The following is a 21,228-nucleotide window of genomic DNA, read 5'->3' on the forward strand; positions in this document are numbered from 1 at the left end:
GCGCCCCTCCTCGCGGGGGGCGGGGAGATCCGAGCGCTCGCCCCGCAGGCGGGCGGGGCCCCGGGCACCCCAGGCCTGCGGAGGGTCGATCCGAGCGCCCCAGCCGCAGCAGGTCGCCTCCCCAGCGGTGGCAGCCTCCACAGCCCCGCACTCCCCTCCCCAACCCACACGTGGCAGCGGCGCAGGAAGAACTCGGAGGAGGCGGCTGTGGCCCGCTTTCACCCAGGACTGCCCCCCAAGGCGGGCCTGCCCACCCGCAGCCCAGCCACCGCACTGTCAGCGGGAACCCAGCGGAAGATACTGCACCGATCACTTGACACCCGTAGGTGCACACACACATGCACACATATGTACACATATAACATCGTACACAATATAGATGATACATACCAATACTTCCTTCAGACCCTTAGTTAAACAGCAGGTTGCCTCCTCCTGGGGGTCTTCCCAGCAGAAACCATCCCTTTCCCCAACAGCGTCCGGCTAAGGAAGAAGTCCCTGGCCTGTCGGCACCCCCGGTGTAGCAGAGAGTGAACAGATTTGGGAAACTCCCGGGCCAGGTGTGGAGGGTAGAGTCACTGCAGGTGGAGGGGTGGGGTGTGGCCCCACTGTGTGTCTCTTCCCCTGGCTAGGAGTCTCTATCAGATTTCACAGATCAATATTGTGAACTATTTATTGAGCACCTGGTCGGTGTCAGATACTGTTCTGACCAATTGACACACAGTAACCCAAACAGAGACTCCTGCTTTGTGGAGTTTACATCCTAGTGGAAGGAGACTTGCTAGAGAAAAAACGGTAATGGAGAGCGATATAAAGGAAATCTAGAGAGTGTGGGCAGGGGTGGTGCGGGGGGGGGGGAGGACACCTTTTTCCCTCCATAGAAACAGAGAAGTCATGTGCCGGGGGAAGAAATTTCCCTCTACCTTTCTAGGTTCTTCCAGCGGTCTAATAATCAAATTGACGTGGGCAGATTAACAAGAGAACGTAACCAAATTTAATTACATATGCACATATGGGAACCCCACCCACATAAGGGCTCAGAGACAGACACGGCAAATGGAGTGTCTATGACATCTGAGCTAAGGATGAGGTTAGGGCCTCAGGCTTCAGGAGGGAGGAGGGCCATTCATAGCTGGGTAAGAAGAGCAGGTGTTCGGTAATTAGATGTTCGCCCTGCCATATAGCTAGGTCAAAAAAAAAAAAAGGTTATTTCTGGTGATAACTGGTATTATGGGCAAGGCTCCAAATCTAAAATTTATAAGGGAGAGGTCCAAGTTTCCCTTGAGCCCAGAGGGTCTCGATTGCCTTCCGCTCAAAAGAACCTGCATACCACGGAGGCACGTCCTGCGGCGACTCCCACATGTGAGTCCTGCCATGTCCCAATGGCTTTACTGCATGGCTCTGACTCTATAACAATGCTGAGAGAGATGTTAAACTGGGGTTCAGAGTGCCTCACCCAAGTGGAACTGAAACCTGGGTCTGCTCAACACCCAAAGCAGAAAAACCTTAAGACCCTGCAGCACCCTTCACCCACCCATGAGCCACTATTTGTTGCCCAGAGCCCCCATCTTACCCACAGAGCAGTGGATGCAGCGGGAGGAGGAGGCCTGTTTTCCCTCCCAATACCACCTGCACCCCCCGACAGTTTCTGCCGGGCCCCGAGGAATAGGGTGTAGTATACCAAGCACGGGATGAATGTCATAAAGACCATCCCTTGCCCTAGCAGCCTTGGCTCAGTGGATAGAGCATCAGCCTGAGGACTGAAGGGTCCCGGGTTCGATTCCAGCCAAGGGCACATGCCTGGATTGCGGGCTCGATCCCCGGTAGGGGGTGTTCAGGAGGCAGCCAATCAGTGATTCTCTCTCATCGTTGATGTTTCTTTCTCTCTCTCCTTCTCTCTTCCTCTGTGAAATCAATAAATAAATATATTTTAAAAATAAAACAAGACCAGACCTGGGATCCCATTTCTGTGGCTCTCCAGCTCTGTGGACTTAGGGCCAGGGGCTCCATCTCCTTAGGTCACTATTTCTCATCTGCAAATTGTTTCATGTCAAATGGATTATTAGACCGGCTGGAAGAACCTAGAAAGACAGAAAAAAGTTTCTTCCCCCCACTTCATGGCGTTGTTGAGGGGAGGGAGTGACTGGCGTAATCGGTAAGTTTTATGGTGCCGTGTCAGTGCTAGCTGCTGGTCTCAATGTTCCCATCTGAGCAATGGGAATGCATTCAGCTCCGCAGTAAATCCTCAGCCCAGGGATTCCTGGCTGACCAACAGCGAGCCTAGGACACGCTGTGTACAGCAGATTTTGGAGCCCAGTGACCTGGCTTCGGAATCCTGATTCTGCTACTTCCTCTATGAACTTAGCAAAACCGCTTTGGTTTTCTGCTACTCTGAAAGTGGGGTGGTAAAGATGTGGACAGAATGAGTATGTAAACCATTTCACCCGGAGGAGCTGCCTGGTCAATTTTAGCTTTGAAAAGTTCGTGGAATATAGTGGAATAGAATATTAGTCCCTCTGCTTTCACATTTGCTGTAATGTTTGATAGCCTTTATTTTAAAAAAAAACACTAATGAAAACATGACAAAAATGTTAATATTTGTTCATTCTGGGTGATAGAGTCACAAATGTTTGTTATATTATGATCTGTAGTTTGCTATAATTTTTTGTAAAAAATTTTTTTCCCCAAGATTGGGCCTGGGTAGCGGTGCCACCTTGTGGCCACACTGTTATTATCTTGAATTTAAGAACTTTTCAGAAGTTCTTCCTGCGTGTGCTTCTAAATCTGTCTTTTCCTAATGAATTAATAATGTCCTGGACTTCCTTCACATTTTAGGGCCCAGAGGGGCCTTCAAGGATGCTTAGGCTTTGGTTGATTGCTCCTACACGGGCTGCTCTCTTCCTAGAGAAGGCTGGTGCCACAGGGGACAGCTGAGTCTTAGGAAGTCCTCTGCCCAGGCCCCTGCTTTTGTCAGCACATGGAGAACCAACGAGAGCTCCTCATTACAGAGATGGAGAAGCCGCAGTCCAGGGGGATGTGAGGCCTGCACAAAGCTGCCCTCACGGAACACGTTGACCAACTGGGTAAACTTCATGAGGGATTTGTTGGTTTTGCTCCCTGCTGTATCCTCAGCACAGGTTAGGCTGTCAGCAAATATACGTTCAATGAGTGAATGAACAAAACTGTCAGCTCAACCACAAGCCGTTCTGGGCCCATCATTCATGCTCAATATTTTAATAGTGGCTGACATTTTCCGAGGCCTTACTATACTCCAGACACTGTTTCAAGCTTTATATGTACCTTGATTGATGGAAAGCGCGCCATGGCCCTGAGAGTGAAGAAGATGTGATCATTATTCCCCGTTTTAACTGAGCCTCCGAGATGCTGAGTGACTTGCTCAGGATAACACAGCGGAAAAAGTGGCCCTATCAGGATTTGAACCCAGGCAGACTGGATTTTCCCTGAGGCTTGGAGCTAGAGGGGGAAACAAAAAAAAAAAGGTGGGGCTTGTTGGCTCCATGAAAGGCTAACAAGGCGGGGAAGCTGGGGCCAATTACCAGCCCACCCGGAGCCGGGCCTGCGCCGACAGGGCTGTGTGCCGGTGTTAATCCCCTGTAGAGATTTTCATCCCCTGCGGTGAGGGGGCGGTGGGGGAGCTGAGATTTTATTTTTTTTCCTAGGCTGTTGTGGTTCAGTTTGAAGTTGGCGAAGAGAAAAACTGGCAGCCACTACCTGACATCTCACTCGGATTGGCGAACACAGCTAGTCCCGCGCCTCCGGTCCCTCAAATCTGGCCCCTCCCACTTGCGGCTCCCAAATCCAATCAGCGGCGTCTCAGCCGTGTGGCCCCGCCCCCTCCGTAGGACCCCGCCTTTCCAGACTTTGCTCCTGCCTAACTCTGGCCTCCATCATCTCCGGCCTGAGCTATCGCGGTTCCCAGCCGCGCTCCAGCCTCCCCCTCCTCCTCCCACGAGCCTTCTTTTATTCTCGCTGAAACTCAGCTCCGCGCAGGCACTTCCAGGGCTCTCTCCGCAAAGCGCATGGAGTCTGAACTCTGACTAGCACTCCAGGCCTGCCACCAGCCTCGCCAACCCACCTTCCTGCTTTCTTTCCAAGCAGCCGCTTAATTTATGTTTATGAATGAATGAATTCTCCGCCTTGTTCCATACACAGGATGGAGGCAGGCAGCTCCTGAGCAAGACACAGCCTGGTGCTCAGGTCTCAGGCCCGGCACCAAAACCGAGCCCCAGTCGGTCTTTCCTTTGGACCTGGTCTCTGAGTCCTCGGAAGCCCCGCGGGACTTTCTCTGCACCCGCGAGTGAGTGCTCACCTCCAGCCTCATAGAAAGACTATTGATATGGCCAGGACTTGTCCCTCCAAGTCTGAGGGGTCACTGAAGTCTGCATGCAGGAGGTATTCTTCTCTCCTACCCAATTCCACGTCAAAGGGATGCAGGGCCACTGTGGGTGAGCATGCAAGTTGTGTCCTGCTCACCTGCAAGGGGTGCCATTCTCGCGTTGGAACATCCATGACATGCACTACAGTGCGGGGAGCAGCCGTGAAAGAAGGGCTTGGGACACCAAGGAAATCCTGTGCAGTATACAACGGTCGTCACTAGAGGGCGCCAGATTGGAATCCCAGGGCTTTAAGACCCTCATTTTTCTCATTAGCAAGATGAGCATTTTCCAAGAATTAGAAATAATATATGTAAATTGCCTGGTATGCAGTGGTTACAGCAATGTGTGCGAGGAAGAAAGGAGATCATAGCCCTCATGCTGTCCCTTCCAATGGAGAACTGGAAGGGGGGCGGGGAGGAGCCCACGCTCAATTGCATGGGGCTAGTGTTACCAACATACAGGGTCATTGTGAGGTGCCAGGACCATCTCACAGCAGGTCATTAAGAACCGGCACCTACGGAGCTGAGCTATTAGCCCAGACCGCCTGGATCTGAGTCCCATGGTGACATTTCTTAACTGCATGACCCTGGAACATTACTTAACCCCTCTGCACTTCCCATGCCTCGTCTGCAAATGAGGGCAATACCTGTATCACAGAGCGGTGGTGAGGATGGGTGAGTTACTTATGTCAATTATTTAGCATGGCACCAGTGTGCATGTGTGTGTGTGTGTGTTTAGCACAGCACAGTGTATGTGTGTGTATATATATGTGTGTGTGTGTAGCACAGCACCAGTGTGTGTGTGTGTGTGTGTGTGTGTGTGTGGCACAGCACCGGTTCTGTCTGTCTCCCCTTCTCTTGGGCCAGGCCAGGCCGGGGTCCAGGGGCTGATGCTAGGTCACTGTGGGGGTGAAAAGGGATGGCATGAGGCAAGCCCAAGGGACCCAGGGTCAAACCAAAGAAGCAGTTGGGAAGCCCACCAAGGACAGAGGCAAGTCCAGAACCGGGCACCCAAGGAGACAGGAGCTGGGGTGACAGGGCCCAGGGAGGCCAGTGCACCTGGCAGAAAAGTGAGAGGGTCACCAGGATGCAGGAGGGCCTACTCAGGGCGCACCGTGCAGCCTGGCCCTTCCCCAGGCCCCACGGCTGGGCCCCTCAGGAACCTTGGGTCAGCGGAGCCAGCCAGTGAGGGAGAGAACACGGGCGTTGAACGAATTTATTCGTGAGAACACTCAGGGTCCGTCGGGGGACACTCTACTGGTTACAAGCTCCAGAAGCTCTTGTCAGAACAGCCATGAGGAGCAGGGCGCCCTCAGACAGGGGGCCGGAGGGGCTGGAAGCTGCTGGGGACAGGAGAGCTGGGGACATAAGAGCGGACACAGGCAGGTCTTCCCTGCCCACCTGCCCCGCCCCGTCGGATCCCGCACCTCCTCTCGGGTTAAAGTGCAGTGGGAGGGGGAGGCCGCTGGGATCCGGCAGCTGAGCCACAGAGAACACTGCGCACAAGAACCCTCGCCCGAGGCCCAGCCAGAGTCCATCCCACCCAGGTCCCTCCTTGGAATCTGAGTAAGGGAGACCCCTCCCCACCACCAGGGCTTTAGAAAGAGTTCCCCCAACAGGGTGAGGCTGTCTCATCAGCTTTCTGAGGGCCCTAGAACTTAGGGGCAGTGGGAGGCACAAAGATCTCAGAGAAAAGGAGGGAGGGATGCTCTTCTGCTGACGGGCTGGGGGTCACTCCCACCCCCTGGCCTGGGAAGACGCCTCCCTGCCTCCCTCCGACCCCTGGAAAGCCAAGAAAGCCAGAGGCCCGAAGAGCCTGGCCCCGGCTCCAGGGCCATGAGTCAGCAGGGTCCCGCCCAGGCCTGACTCCCAGCCATGGGGGGAGAGCCACTTCAGTGCACGGGGAGAAGCTGCCCTGGGCACGGGAGTGGGTGGGAGGCCCTGGGGAAGCCTGTGGGGCCGAAGCTCCCTGCTTCTGCCGGTGGCCTTCCCGCCCAGACCCAGCCCCTCCTTCAGGGCCACACGGCAAGAGACCCACCCTCAGCTCAGGGCCCAGCTCCACCCTTGTCCCCAGGGGCCCTGCCCCGCCAGAGGCTACACGGGCCTTAGCCTGGCTCCCGCCATCTGCACGGCCTCACCCCCACCTCAGCAGCTTAGCCAACGCTCTCCCCCTCCCAGGGGCACATCTCCAGGAGGCAGAAAGGAAGAGAACCCCCCTCCGAAGAACAGTCCTCCCCCCACTCTTGAATATATTAAATTGTGCAGCTTGGCTCCAGCCCCTCCCTTCAGATCTCCATGGCAACCGGGAAGCATTCCAAGTCCAAGTCTGAATCCAAGTCCATCCAGTGCCACAGAGGGGCTTCAGCCTCCCCCACACACTTCTCCCAGCATTCCACGGGGGCGAGCGGGGAGGAAGAGTCGAGGGCCTCAGTCCTCAGCCCCCTCCTCCTCGGTGTGGGGGGCCCCCGGGGGTTCCTCGGGCTCAGGGGTCTGCCCACCAGGGTGGAGGTGAGGATGGGGGTGCGGGTGGGTGCCGGGCGGGGAGCCCGGGCCGTCCTCGCCCTGCACGTAGACGCTCAGCCCCTCGTGACTCGGCTCCTTGCCACACGCCTGGCAGCTGCAGTGCAGGATCTTCTCCACCAGCTTGTCCACCCTGGGCACCTCCTCGTGGCCGGGGCACTCCAGCGTCACCTGGGGAGGGCAGCAGAGCGGTTTCCAAGGGCCCGAGGCGGGCAGGGCGGCCTCAGGGGTCACACATCCTCGTGGGCCCAGGAATCCTAGAGCCTTGGAATCTGAGCCCACCTGTGAGACCCCAGTTAGCTCTGCGGGCCCATCCCGGAGGGGCGGGGAGAGCCTGCAGATGCCACCTGACTTGTCTCCCCACACCCAGCCCTACCGCCTTCCTCTCCATCCCCTCCCATCAGCTAGAGGGCCCCCCTGGGGGACAAAATCCAATGTGGCCTGCCCTGACTCAGTTCCCCTCAGTGCCCCCCCGGCACTTGGAGGAAAATCCTGGCTTCTCACTAAGGCCACCCCGGTCCTTCAGGCTGCCCCTGGCGAACTCTCCACCCGACTTTGCGCCACTCCCACCAACTGTGCTGACTGATCTGCATGAGACTTTGCACATGCTGTTCCCTCTGCCTGGGAGGTCCTCATCCAGCCCATCCCCACCACCTGCCCCAAACATTGCCCAGGTACCTTCCACTCAACCTCTGGGTCTGAGCTCAGACCTCCCTTCCTCCAAGAGCTCCCTCACCCCGGAACCACCAGCCTAGCTGAGGTCTGCCCTGTAGGAACCCTTTTAGCATCTTGTTCCCCCTAGTTCCTTCCTTCCTTTTCTTTCCCTCCCTCCTTCAACTCCATGCCAGTTCTGGGGACTCAGGGCTAGTCCCTCGAGGAACTGAGTCCAGTGCGGGAAACAGACTCGTCAGCATCACCCAAATGCAGGTGAAAAGCGGAGGCTGTGACGGATGCTCAAAGCAGAGACACACAGAGCTCGGGGGCTCAGGACAGGGGCCCTGGGAAAACGATGCTCGAGCTAAGCGCGGAAGGATGGACAGACGTTAACTAGGCCAGGAGGAGAAAGGTGTTCCCACAAAGAGCATGTGCAAGAGGCCCTGTGATGGCGACCACCCAAGCAGGTGTTGGAGGCTGAAAGGAGGTGAGCTGGTGTCACGTGTCAAGCCAGTGAAGAAGGTGAGAGAAGGCGAAGCTAGAAAGACAGGCGAGCCAGCCCACGCCGGGCTTGGTGGGGCATGGCAGGCTGGGCAGGGGCGGGCAGCCGTACTCACAATCTCCCACATGGACTGGGCTGGCATGCAGGAGTCGCAGTGCACCAGGGACTCCGTGGACTGCGGGAAGGTGTTGGGAACACTGTAGCTGAAGCACTGTCCCAGGCACGCTCTGCGGGAGGAGAGGCCACCGTGCCCTGGTCACTGTGGCAGAGGCAGGGACGGGCAGCCCTGTCCTCCTCCCCCCTCCTGGGCCCCTGTCCTCCTCCCCTCCGCCCAGGCCCCCGGACCCCACCTGTTCTGGATGGACTTGGCCTCACAGCCGCTGTGGCCCACGATCTGGGTGATGTTCTTGGCCTCGCACCAGGCACTCTTGTCCGGAAACAGTGCCAGCTTGTTGATGGGCGGAGGGGCGGCCAGCAGCATGGCGGGGAGGACGGCCCCCACCAGAACCCGGAGCATCATGCCCGTGGCCTTCAGAGCCCTAGAACTGAGCACAAACTGCGGTGAGGCCGGCCAGGCGGAGGACGCTGGCAAGTGGGGGGGGCAGTGGTGTTGTAAGCATGAGTTCTGACATCTGACTGCCTGGGTTCAAATCCTAACTCTCCCACTTACTAACCAACCACACCTTGGGCAAGGTATCCCTTCTGAACCTCCAAACTGGGGCTGGTCAGAGTATGTACACCAACGGGTGTCGTGAAGATGAAATGAGGGATGACACGAAAAGCCCTCAGCAGATCACACACACTCCATGTCAGTTATTTTTATAACTTCCTAGGTAGCTTTGAACAAAGTACTTTTCCCTCTGTGCCTCAGCGTCTTCGTCTAAAAAGGGCTGGCGATGCTGTGCATGGCGAAGGATTGCTGCTGGGACTCGGTGGGGCACTCAGTTTCAAGCACGTGTTGAGTGTGGAGCCATCATTAGCTCCCTCCTCCCTGATGCTGTGGATCCTCTGGGAAAACACGAAAAACTGCCCACACAGTGCATGCCCTCGAGGGCTGGCCGCCCAGCGTGTCTCCTGGACATGCTGCCATAGCTGTCAGTATTCTGATGTCCAGAAAGCTAACCTCCATCTTCATGTCACATGAACTCTCAGGCCACTTTGCTGACTGAACCCCACGTAAAAAAAATTAAAAAGATTAACCCCAGACTAGACTGTATTTCTTTTTTGGATAACCCCCCACCCCCACCCCCAAAGCCTTGAGCTCTGAGTCTACACACACATACATCATTATCCCCAGCTCCACCCAAACCTGGGACAAGCAGGAGGCTATCCAAGCCAAGCACTTGACCCGCCCTGTCAATTGAATGGAGCAAGACACCGGGACAATACGAGAACCTGCCAGCAGATGGCGCTGCAGGGCAGTGTGTGTCCCAAGGATCCGGCCAGAGGGGATTCTCCCAATGTTCCCAAGTTCATCTTCTGTAGGTTCCCCCACACACACACCTCAAAAACGAGGAGGAGGAAGGCTTGGTGGAGATTCAGAAAGGAGGGCAATGCCCGCAAGGAGGTCCACTGGGGAAAGGACGCTGGACAGTCAGGAGTCCACACATGGGGTGTGACCCCGGACACTCAGGCGGCAGCGTCCCCACCTGTAAGATGAGTGAGGTGCCCTAGACCACCGGTTCCCAAGCCTGGTAGACGCTCAGAATTCCCCGGGGATTGTGGAGTGTAAGTTCTAGGGCGGGTGGGGGTCTGCAATCTAACAAGCTCCAGGTTGGTTCTGCCATGCAGCCAGGGTGGGAACCAGGCCAGCTCAGTCAATCGGGGTGCTTCCTCCGCCAGGGACAGTCCCGAGCGGGGCCTGGGAGGGTCTGAAACAGGAGCAGGGGTCAGGTACCGTCCACCGGTCCCACAGACGCCCAGCACTAAAGTCGGGCTGGCTCGGAGCTGGACATCCCATGCAGAACAACCGTCAGCCCACTTTCCGAATAAAGTGGCAGGTATTTTATACAGAGTCTGGGAAGGGGGGGGGGGGTCATGCTGGGGGAAGGTCTTGCCTGCTCCTGCAGTGAAAGCCTAAGTGGACTGGCTGAGCTGGGCTCACAGACAGGGCCCGGTCAGCCTGCAGGGCTGCGACCTCCTCCATCCAGCAAGTCCCCTCAGCTCCAGGGGGTGACGTGGGGAGAGCAGGAGGAGGTGAGCCCTGACAGCCTGCCCCCATCCCAGAGGAGTCTGAGAGCCCAGGCTCTCACCCACACACTTCCGGTCTCGCTCACAAGATCGACAGCAAAGTCCCTGTTTTTAGTATAACCACATCCTAACAAAATAGGATGGACTTCTTCCTCACTGGCAGCCTCGCTAATTTTTCCACAGGCTTGGCATCCAGGAGGCGTCCTCACTCCTAATGGTGCTTGTCCGCCCCCAGGGAATTCGCTGCAGTCAGGGTCTGGCCATGGCCGACCAGAAGAGGTTTAATGTTTAGCAAGTTTAATTTTTTGTTGGTTTGTCCTTTTTGTATTTCCCCAGGCTGGACCGGCCCCTAGAGACCTCGGGGAAATCCGGGGACTTCTGTCCGGTACCTGACCCCATCATGATTCCTCAGGAAGGTCAGGGCAGGTGTGGCCAGGGAGCAAGCAACAGGGACAGGAGTGATTTCCGTTTCCTTAGGATCTGGAATGGAGGTTGGGATTTTAATGAAATCCTGGAGATGAGCTCTCAGGTCTGAGTAGGAGTTGGAATGAGGAGAGGTTATGGACCAGGATCAGGCTCAAGGTGAGTAGAGATCAGGGCTGAGGCGAAATAACAAGGTTTACTAGGAGATAACAGTGAGTCTTTTAGGGAAGTCGCTGGCCCAGAGGTTGGGGACTGGTTATTAGGGTCACACAATGGCAGAAGCTGAAGAGAAATGAGATAAACGGAGGGGAAGGCCACCTCCCTGACCGTCCTCCGTTCCTAGTACACAGCTGAGAGTTAATCCTAGGGGTCAGCTGTGTCCACAGAAGGGCCCAGTCACCCACCCTCTCCCCGCCCTGAGCTCTGTGAGTCCCGGCCCTCCCCTCCCTCCCCCCTGGCCTAGGAGCTGCGAAAGCTCACCTCTCTGCACCCCCCCGACCTCAACCCTAGAGCGGGGAGCAGAGCACTTTCCTTGGAGAACAACTGGGACGATGCAGGGAAAGCACCCAGTACCCAGCAGGCACCCAGTCCTCTTCCCCTGGGGGATCATGGGAAAGGCTGGGCGGGCATCAGAGCCAAAGCTCAGCGCTGGAATAGGAGGCGGGGCGGGCGCCAGGCCACTCACTCCCAGACAGGTTGGTCACCAGGACACCCCCACCCTCCTCCTGCCCTCACACCCACCACCAAGAACTCCCACTGCCCCCCCTTCACACTGACTGGGGTGGGCTCTTTGCTGGCAGGTTTAATTTTTTGTTGGTTTATGCTTTTTTCAAGCAGCAACTCAACTACTTTTTTTTATATAGACTTTCCTCCCCACCCTGAAGGTCACACAGCAAGTCAAGGGGCCCTCAGAATACCAGGCGGGAAGGGGAGCCCCACTGGCCCCCAGGCCCCCCAGCAAGTCAGGCCAAACAATGCCCTTCCCCTGAGCCATGGAGTTCCCTGCAGTCCACACTCATTTACTGAGCAACTTCTAGGAGGCGGGGGTATGGGAAGGGGAGCTGGGTCCCAGACCCTGGGCCAACTCAGGAGCTCGAAGCCCAGAGAGGGAAGGGAGGGGAGTGGGTTAGGAGGAAGTTGTCTAAAGTAGGGGCAGTCAGAGAGGGCTGTGGGGGCAGGAAGTAGAGATTATTTTTCATTTACTTTGTTAATCCTCACCTGAGGATATTTTTTCCATTGCTTTTTCAGAGAGAGTAGAGGGAGGGGGAGAGAGAGAGAGAAGCATTGATGTGATGTGAGCGCGACATCAAGACACACATCGATTGGGGGGGTAGGGAATGTACTGGGGGGTGGGAGTCGGGGGGAGGTCAATGGGGGGAAAAGAAAACATAATGTAATGCTTTCAACAATAAAGAATTAAAAAAAAAAAAAAGACACACATCAACTGATGAGGTGGGGAGAGGAGAATCGAACTCAAAATCCAGGTACTTGCCCTTGACCGGAATCAAACCCGTCAGTGAGCAGGCGGATGCTCTAACCACTTAGCAACCCTGGCCAGGGCAGGAGCAGAGATTCTTAATTCTGGATTTAATACAGAATCACAATTAGTTATCCATGGTGAGGACAGGAAGGGAGCTCCTGGCTGAGGGCCCTGCCTGAGCAAAGGCCAGGGGAGGGGATTATCGTCAGCCCACACGGCTAACTGTATTGACTGGCACTGTTCTAGGTGCTTTTACATAAATTCATGTATCAGTCCACAGTGAGAACCCGCAGGTGGTACATAGAACTGAGGTTGGACCTGACAGCAGCAGGGGACCCACCTGCCACCTTCGCACACGCAAAGGGTCACGGAAGAGGAAACAGGAAATGGAGAAGCCGGCCGGGAATCTGGGGAATAGTCTGGAGTGGGCCTGAGGCCTGGGGCTCCCTGCCCTCCCCTGGCCCAGCCGCTGTGTCTCTCATCCCTGGTCAGCCTGCATCTCCCACTCTGGTGTTTGGCCGCTGCCTGGGCGGGAATCTTGGGGGCCCCTTCAAACAGGGTTCACACCCCACACCTGACTCCCCTGCAACAAGCTCATGGCCTCTGCCGGCCCCTGCTCCGGGGAGCCTCGGGTATGGTACTACTGCCTTCCCTCGGAGTTGAGGAGAGGCTTCAGCGAGGGCACCCAGACCCAGGGGGTGGCCTTTACCATCTCATTGTCCACTCCCAAATCCAAGCCCTTCAGACCCTCAGCCTCGGGCAAACACTCCACACATTCTGAGGCGCCCAAGAGCACAGGAAGGACGTTCCCCGGGGGCACGCTGCTGATCCATTCCAGCACGGTGCCAACTGAGGCACAGACCAAGAAAGTGGCCACCACACCTCCCACACGGGAAGAGCTCAGTGGATAAACAGGAAACCCGCTTTCACGGCTCCCGCAGGAAGGGCTGAGGGTGGGGGTCAGCAAGAGCACAGGCCTCGGGTCAGGACTGTGGGGTCCTCTAGGTGTCCACACCGCCCAGAACCTCGCCTCTTCCCCGAGAACTTCCCAGGCCTGCACTTCCTGACTCCACAGGTCTGGGGCGCGGCCCAGGCATCTGCACGGGCTCCCCCGTGATTCTGAGGCCTACACCACGGCCTGGATCCCAGAGCCTGGAATCAAGTCTTAAATTCACTGGAGGGGCCAGATTTCAAGGGAGACCTGCGCCCGACACCCACTGTGAAGCTCTTTGTGGAGCAGAGTCCATTTGTATAACAAGCGACAATCGCTCCCCATTTCCTCTTTGGGGTAAATCTAAATATTCAGGGTCACTTAGGGCCAAGAACACCAGGATTTTCTGGATAGAAAGTACCCATTAACCCAAGCCAGCCTGTCTGTCTCTGTCTCTGCCTCTGTCTCTCCCTGCCTCTTTACCCCCCACCCCTCAACCCGGCCCCCGCCCTCAGCAGGGTCTGGGTCTCCTCCATTCTCCACGGCGGACTGTGACAGACCCGAGTTCCATCCTAGCTCAGCCACTTTAACCTCTCCCTGCAGCGACTTCCTCATCTGCCAGGGTGGGCAGTGATAAAACCCACCTCACAGGGCAGTTGTGCATGGAAACCTCTGGAGGGCCCTGTCCTGGGATCAGTCCTCAGAAAATGTCACTGTTAGTGCCAGTTCGGCGTCTCCCTGGGCCACTCATCCTCCCTGAACTCTGCCCACGCCCGTCCCTCTGCCTCCCACAGGATCCCCCCTCACCCTCTCCTCCCCACTCCCTCCACCAGGTTCTGGGTGGTCCCGAAAATATGCAAATCCGGGGTTGCACCTGCCACAACGATGAGGGGAAGCCTCGAGGGGAAACTCAAGCAAATGAGGGGATGGCCGGGAAAGGGTTTAATAAACTGAGTCCTGTCCCCCTCACACACTCGCTTGCCAGGGTGGGAGCCCAGAGGAAGACCCCACTCAAACTCTGATGGTTGGTCCATGGACTGAAGGGACAGGGTCCAGGAGAGACCAGCCCCCTCTAGAATCCAACTTGCAGAAAACAGAAAACGGGGCTGGGCCTGGCTGCCAGGCTGTGCTGGCTGCTGGGTGCAGAGGGTGTGGCGTTTGTGGCCTTGGGCTCCGGGATCAGCAAGGGCGCGGCCATCACTGCAGGTCTTGGACTGAGTGCAGGGACTTCCTTGAAGGGTACAACGGCAAAGGTCACTGTGGGAGGGGCCAGGCAGTGCCAGACCCAGCCCTGGTCAGCTCAGCGGGCTTTCCCAGGCCCACTCTGGGGTCCAGGGCACCGTCAGGCCCAAGCTCATCTCCTGGCTCCCTGTGTGCCTGGAGGCAGGATAATCTATTGGTCCCAGGCCAGGCCACTTGTTTCACGGCCCCCCCCCCCCCCCCGGCCCGGCCTCACGTCTGCAAAACAGAGAGCACGAGCCTGGGAATGTCCACTTTAGCAGATTCCCTCACAGGGAATCGGCCCGAGCATTGTTAAAGCCACTGTGATTCCACGACCCGGTCTCACCGCAGGGTGGCTTCCTTCCTCCTCCGTCAGTGGCTGGCAGCGCATGAACCAACTGTCCAGGGGGCTGACACCCAGGGCCCAGCCCAGGCCCCAAAGGTTGGCCCGTCTCTGCCAGGCAGCTCCACCTTCCTGGCTACAAACCCCCAGCCCAGGCCAGGGCCCTCCTGCCCGAAGACCCTCCAGCCTTCCAGCCGGAAGACCCAAAGCTGTCTCCAAAACAAATCTATGCTAATGGGCTGCTGCAGGGCCGGCCTGCACATCTGCTCAGCAGAAGTCCCCCTGCAGACCTCGCCAGCATCCCCGCCGGCTCCCCAGCCTCCGACCCTTGGGGTTGGGGGTTGGGGGAAGGGGCTAAACTCAGTCTGAGGTTTCACTTTAAAAGGATGAGGATAGATCCGTAGCCAACATAGAGCACCTACACCCCCATCCACCCCTCCGGCCCACAGGCCCAGGAGAAAGCTTGCAAAAGTGTGGAGGGGGGGGGGGGGGGCGGGGGGGGGTGGTCCGAGCAAATGCTCCAGCTTCACCTTTTCTTTGGTCTCCAACTAAAGGCAAATCACACCCCAGCAGCCCCAGCATCTGGGGAAGTTTCGGGAGGCCGGCGGTTTGACAGTAACAAAGGATGAGGGGCCTGTTGACAAATTGCTTCCTCACCCCCAACTCCTGAGGGCCCGGACTTTGGCCTCAGGCCCTGACCTCTGCTTTCCGGGGGGGGGGGGTCCCTCACTTACAGGCTGGTGTCCTCCAGCTGGCCGAGGGCCTCAGAAAGCCTGAAATGTGCACTTCTCCCCTGGTGCCCGCCAGCCCCCTGGCCGCCCCAAGGCAGGCAGGCAGGCAGGCAGCTGCCCCGTCCGGCTGCTCGTAAAAGATCAGAACCGCCCCGCCCAGGGAGCAGGCGGGCAGGTGGCCGGCCGCGGGGCGCTGTGGTCCAGGCCGCCTCGCGGGGGTGGAACTCTTACGAAAACGGAGCCCCCGGAAAGGCTGGCTCCCCCTGCCCCAGACTCGGTTCCAGGGGGGTGACCCCGGCCAGGCCCTAGGGGCAGCGGGAGGCAGGGGGAGGGTTTGGTTTCTGGTACGGGGTCTAGGAACTACTGCGACTCCTCCGACCCTGGGCGCTCGTCTGAGTCTGAGGGCGAGGGGCCAGGGAGACACGCAGACACACGGAGAGACCGCGTGCGGGGCGGGATGCGGAGACACAGAAACATACAGGCAGAGGCGCAAACGCAGCGAAACTCCACACGGAGACACAGAGAGGGACGGAGAGAGAGAGAGGGAGGCAGACAGACAGAGACAAAAGGGAGACGGAATCGTACCGGTGCGGAGAGGCTCGCGGCGCGGCGAGGCCCGGGCACAGCCTGGGGGATGCGGGAGCCCGGCGGCCCAGCTCCCGGCGCTGCCCCGCGCCCGCCGCGCGGCCCGCCCCGCCCTGGACCCGCCGGGCTCTCGCTCCGCCACGCATCTCCCTCCCGTTCTCTCCGGCTGTAGACACTCCTCCCCAGAAATGGAAACGCCGGGCGAGTCCGGGGAAGGGCTCGGGGCGCAGCGGTGTCCCCCGGCCACCCCGTGCCGCGCCCACGTCCCCAGCCCCGGCGTCCGGACGGGCCGGGTACGAAGCTCGCAGCCGGGGGCGCGGCGCTGCCCCTGCGGCCGCCGCCTCCGGCGTCCGGGCGCCCGCGTGCCGGCCGGGACGGGACTTACCGCGCGCGGCGGCGGCGAGGAGCGCGGCGCGCCGGCCGGTGGCTGCGGAGCTGGATGCGGCCCGCGGGGGTGGCAGGCCCGGCGGCCCCGCGAGGCTCGGCGAGGCTGGGCTGCGCGGCGCGCCGTCTGCGGCCCCGGGCGGGCGCGCGGTGCGGGGGAGCGGCGAGCGAGCGGCTCCGACGTCAGGGGTGTCTCCGCTCCAAATAGGGAGCGAGGGCGGGGGCAGCGGAGGGAGGGACGCGAACAAGAAAAGAGCGGGCGGTGCGCTCGGCCGCTCCCTCCGGGGGCCGGGCCCCTTCTCCCCGCCGCCTGGGAGCCTCGGGCCGGCCCTCGGTGCGGGGCGATGGCGCGGCGGAGCTGCGGGTGCCGCCCTGGCCGGCGCCCCAGGGACCGGGCGGAGAGCCCCACGCCCCGGCTGGTTCTGGAGCTCCCGCCGCCGGGTTTCTCGGCGCTTGGCTGTCTCCCCGCCTGACTTTCCCGAGAGTGTGGGGGCGGGGGGCATCAGCCTCGGGGTGACAAACACGGAGGGTTCCTTTATGTGGGGACAACAGTCTTGCTCCGAGGGTGTGGCGCTCCAGGCCACCAGTCCCGACATCAGGGGACTGTCCTCGCTCCCAAGTCCTGCGGGCGGCCAGCCTGTTGACAGTCCTGGACCTGGGACCGGCCGGGGAGAACTGTTAGCACCCGCGTGCCCTAGTGTCACGCGCCTCGGCCCAGCCTCCGCTCAGCTCGGCACCTGGCTTAGCGTCCGCGGAGGGTCCGAGAACCCCAGGAAGGACTATGAGGAAAGAGCGCCGGGAAGTCGATTTCATTTCTCTGGTTCCCCGGAGAGTAGAGCCTGGGCCTGGCCCCGTGTCCAGCCTCACCTGGGGTGGAGGGCATCCAACTAATCCATCTGCAGTTGGGCACTTGCGTGGACTGCAGTTGTGCCCTCTCTTTCCGTCTGCCCAGTGGAGGGAGAGATTAGCTTTGCTCCTAAAAAGTAGCCACCAGGACACAACCCTGGGGCGGGACACTTGCTTTCTATCCTAGTGTCCTGCAGCCTGGCTGGAAGCTCCCTGGAGTCTGCAGGGTGCTGAGCACCCCCGGGGCTCCTAGTGGCCTGCTGATAACTCCCAGGTGTACTCTGGCCTGTCTGCCCTCCCCATGCCTCCTAGCACTTGCTTATGCTGTTCCCTCTGCCAGGGGGTCCCTACCCCTCATCTCCTGGTAAAGGCATTTTTTAAAAAATATATTTTTATTGATTTCAGAGAGAAAGGAAGAGGAAGATAGAAACATCAATGATGAGAGAGACTCACTGAGCGGCCGCCTCCCGCAAGCCCCCCACTGGGGATTGAGCCCACAACCCAGGCATGTGCCTTTGACTGGAATCGAACCCGGGACCTTTCAGTTCACAGGCCGACGCTCTATCCATTGAGCCAAACAGGCCAGGGCTCAAGGCATTCTTCAAGCACCAGATTGGAAAGCCTTCCTTCCCAAGACCCTCAGGTGGCATGAACTTCCTCTTCTGGTGAGATCCTGGAGCAGGGGACATGTGCTTCTGACGCTGCTTTCCCTGCAGACTAGCTGAGTATGTCACTTTCCTCCACTGGACCATGGGCTCCTTGAGGGCAGGGGCTACAGGGATCACTAGGATTCCAGCGTCCCCAGCGTTTAAGGTCGGGCCAGACAAGGTGGACAACATATACGGCTACATGAAGTATTATTCCCCATAGGTAGTGCTCCCACGAGGCTAACTATAACAATCGCACACCTTGAGCACCTGACTATGTGCCTGGGCCTACTCTTAACTACTTTCCCCCGTATAATAAATCTATGAGATAAAGTATTGTTATCCCCATTTTATAAGTAAAAAGACCAAGACTTAGAGAGGCTAAGTGACTGACCTAAAGTCCCACAGGAAGAGGTGATACCAGTAACATCTGTCCGTTGGATGATCTGGTCCCACAGAGCCCAGCCTCACTGCACTGTATGCAGCAGGCGCTCCCCAAATGTTTATGTTTTGCTTACCAATGTGGACCCTGGGGAGGGTGGGCAGCGGATGTCTACATGTGGTAAGAACCCACTCCAGCTGCAGGAAGCTGAGAGTAGCCTAATGAGCTTGTCAGATCTCACGGGGAGAGCCTGGAGTAGTAGCCCTTGGCAGTTCAGTCACTGCTTAACACAGGGAGGTTCTAGAACAATCCCAACTGCCTAACCAAGAATATGGGTTTGGGGTTGAGTTACGCCTATCTGGTGAAGACTGGTCATTACAGGAGGGCCACACTGTGGGCAGGTGGTCTGGAAGGTGACTTGTTAATTTTATTAACAGCTACCATTATGTGCTGGCATTATGCTAAGCACTATCAAATCCTTACCACAATCCCATCATTATTCCCATTTTACAGGTGAGAAAAGTCAAGCATAAAAATGTTTAGTTCCCTGCCCAAGATCACGTGGCTAAGTGACTAACAAAGTCTAGGCTTGAACCCAGAGCAGAGCTGGTGATCCGCTGCCCACCACACCCTGGTGGCTGCCTCAGAGCCCTCCCCAGGCAGTGGGGGATGCTGCACCACAGGGACCCAGGGCGGTGCAGCCCCAGCAGGAAGGGCAGACCTGTCACGTTAGAGTCTCCGAGCTCACTGCCATGCACCTGGTTGGCAGCAGTATGCCAGTTGCCCCAACAGGCCTGGCTGGCACAGGGCACAGGCATGAAGCCAGAGCCTGCTGGCCCTGGGCCAGCCCCTTGGGGCCGTGGTAATGCGGGGCCCAGAGAGGGGGTAGAGGGCTGAAAGCCTCTCTCCCCAGCTCATTAGCAAACATCTGGGCTCAGAAAAAGACCGACCTGGAATGTGACTGGGCTGTGGGGAGCTGCTCCCTCCCTGAGTCCCGGAATGTGAGCTCCCTCCCGCAGGGCACCGGCTCAGGCCAGCTGTTTCCTCTAATCCCGTCAGCCTGGCCTCGACAGGGGTCCAAACCTCTGCACTCTCCTGGAGAAAGAGTGAAAACAAGCAAAAGGCCTTCCTCCCTAGTCCGCCCCGAAGAGTCAGATGGTTGGTACTGGGGCCCAGGAGATCCTCCCTCTCCCATGAGATCAAGACCAAGGGTATCCACGCTTCCACGCTTGGAGCTGGGAGAGGCCGTGAAGACTCATCACGGAAGGTTCTGGAGTCTCTCTGCTTGGGTTTGAATCCTTGCACCGTTACCCACTGACACTGGGACTCTGCAAGTTGTCTCCTGCCGGGTCCTGTTTCCCTCTCTGTAAAATGCAGCTGGCATGGTGTGTACTCTGGAGTTGTTGTGGGGACTCACTCATTCACTTACCAAATATTTATCGTGCCTACTATGTGCCAGACAGGCACAGAGGAGTCGGGGACACAATAATGGACTAGACTGATAAGGTCACAGCCCTCAAGAAGCAGGGAGGCAGCGGGTATACAAATAAGCAGACGAATGGGTTTCTCCTAAGCAGAGTGCTTGGAAGGAACGAAGTGAGCCCAAGTGGGTGAGGTGCCGCAAGAAGCCTCCGAAGAATCTCAAAGAGGCGACGTTAAGGTAAGGTCATGGTGAGAGGGAGCCAGGATTCAAGGAGATAAATGGATGCAAAGTGCTCGGCACAGTTCCTGGAAAATGAAAGCTATTTTAGGGAGGTTCGTGTATAGCCGAAGGGAGGCGGGGAGTCAGAATCCCTGGATCAAGCCCAGGCTCCAGCACAAAGCTTTCTCACCTCCTCCATCAAGTCACACACTTCCCGGTCTCGGTTTCTTCATCTGTGAAATGGGAATGTTAATAGCACACGACTGCAGGCTCCTTCGAGACCTCACTGAGACAGGTACCCGAAGCACAGCCTGGCACGGGCTGGGTCTCAGGAGGTGGTAGCTGCTTGTATCATCCCTTCCCACAGAGGGAAAGGTATGCCTGAATTCACTCCGGGAGTCAGAAGCAGAAGCAGATGTGTCCTCTGTGTCCCTGGGGGCTCAGGAAGCTCTGGGCCCCAGCTCAGGCTCTGCACCAAAGGCTCTGTCCCTGAGGGCTACTGAGGCTGTGGGAGGTGTGGCCATGGCCCAGACTGGACATCAGGAATGAGGCCCCAAAGGAAGGGCTCTTAGCCCCACAGAAAATTTAAAATGCTCTTTGTAGGTAGGATGGGAAAACCAAGAAAAGGGATCCAGCCCCAGCTGGTTTGGCTCAGTGGATAGAGCGTCGGCCTGCGGACTGAAGGGTCCCAGTTCAATTCCAACCAAGGGCACATGCCCGGGTTTCAGGCTCGATCCCCAGTAGGGGGTGTGCAGGAGGCAGCTGATCAATGATTCTTTCTCATTGATGTTTCTCTCTCCCCCTCTTCCTTCCTCTCCGAAATCAATAATATATATATATATATATATATAATTTTTTTAAAGGGCGGGGGGATCTAGTACTATGAATAAGGGAGATGAGAGGAGAAAGTCAGAGATGAGAACTAGATTCTGGGAAGTTTGGAGTGGAAATTTAAACCCAAGTCTGTCTGACTCCAACTGTCCTTTTTTCCAAAGAGGCACTACGTGTGGTGGTTATGGTTGTTTCCTCATGTGTAAGAACAAACATACTGGTTACCAGGAATGTGGCCTAAATGCCGGGGATGGGATGCCAGGGGCTCTCCCTAACCACTCACTTTGCTCTGCATTTGTTTGCTTCCATCCCCACCCATATCTCCCTCCGCCCCCCCCCTCTCTCTCACACACACACACACACACACACACACACACATGCACACACACACGCACACACGCGCGCGCGCAGCTGGGCTTGTCTGACTCCACAGTAAAAGCCACCCACCACCTGCGTGAGCACCTGAGCTGGGATCTCAGGAGGGGGCCTCTGCCTGGAATCCCTGGGACCTGCCCCCATG

The 21,228-nt window shown here is 57.8% G+C and overlaps 1 protein-coding gene across 3 annotated transcripts; it reads right to left on the minus strand.

Moving 5' to 3' along the window:
- Positions 1 to 5,598: 5,598 nt before the first annotated feature.
- Positions 5,599 to 16,503, minus strand: NBL1 (NBL1, DAN family BMP antagonist). Of its 3 annotated transcripts, none has more exons than XM_081086991.1 (4): positions 16,362 to 16,503; positions 8,423 to 8,617; positions 8,188 to 8,299; positions 5,599 to 7,087 (listed from the first exon to the last, which is right to left on the minus strand). In XM_081086991.1, exons 2-4 carry the CDS (start codon positions 8,590 to 8,592, stop codon positions 6,824 to 6,826), a joined length of 546 nt encoding a protein of 181 aa, XP_080943117.1. In that variant the 5' UTR covers positions 8,593 to 8,617; positions 16,362 to 16,503; the 3' UTR covers positions 5,599 to 6,823. The 3 variants fall into 3 exon arrangements, with proteins under 3 accessions (XP_080943117.1, XP_080943115.1, XP_080943116.1); XM_081086989.1 differs by lacking the exon at positions 16,362 to 16,503 and adding an exon at positions 15,977 to 16,119; XM_081086990.1 differs by lacking the exon at positions 16,362 to 16,503 and adding an exon at positions 15,395 to 15,518.
- Between the last annotated feature and the right edge of the window lie 4,725 nt (positions 16,504 to 21,228).

The sequence above is a fragment of the Myotis nattereri genome, assembly GCF_964212035.1.
Source record: "Myotis nattereri genome assembly, chromosome: 3".
Taxonomy (NCBI): domain Eukaryota; kingdom Metazoa; phylum Chordata; class Mammalia; order Chiroptera; family Vespertilionidae; genus Myotis; species Myotis nattereri.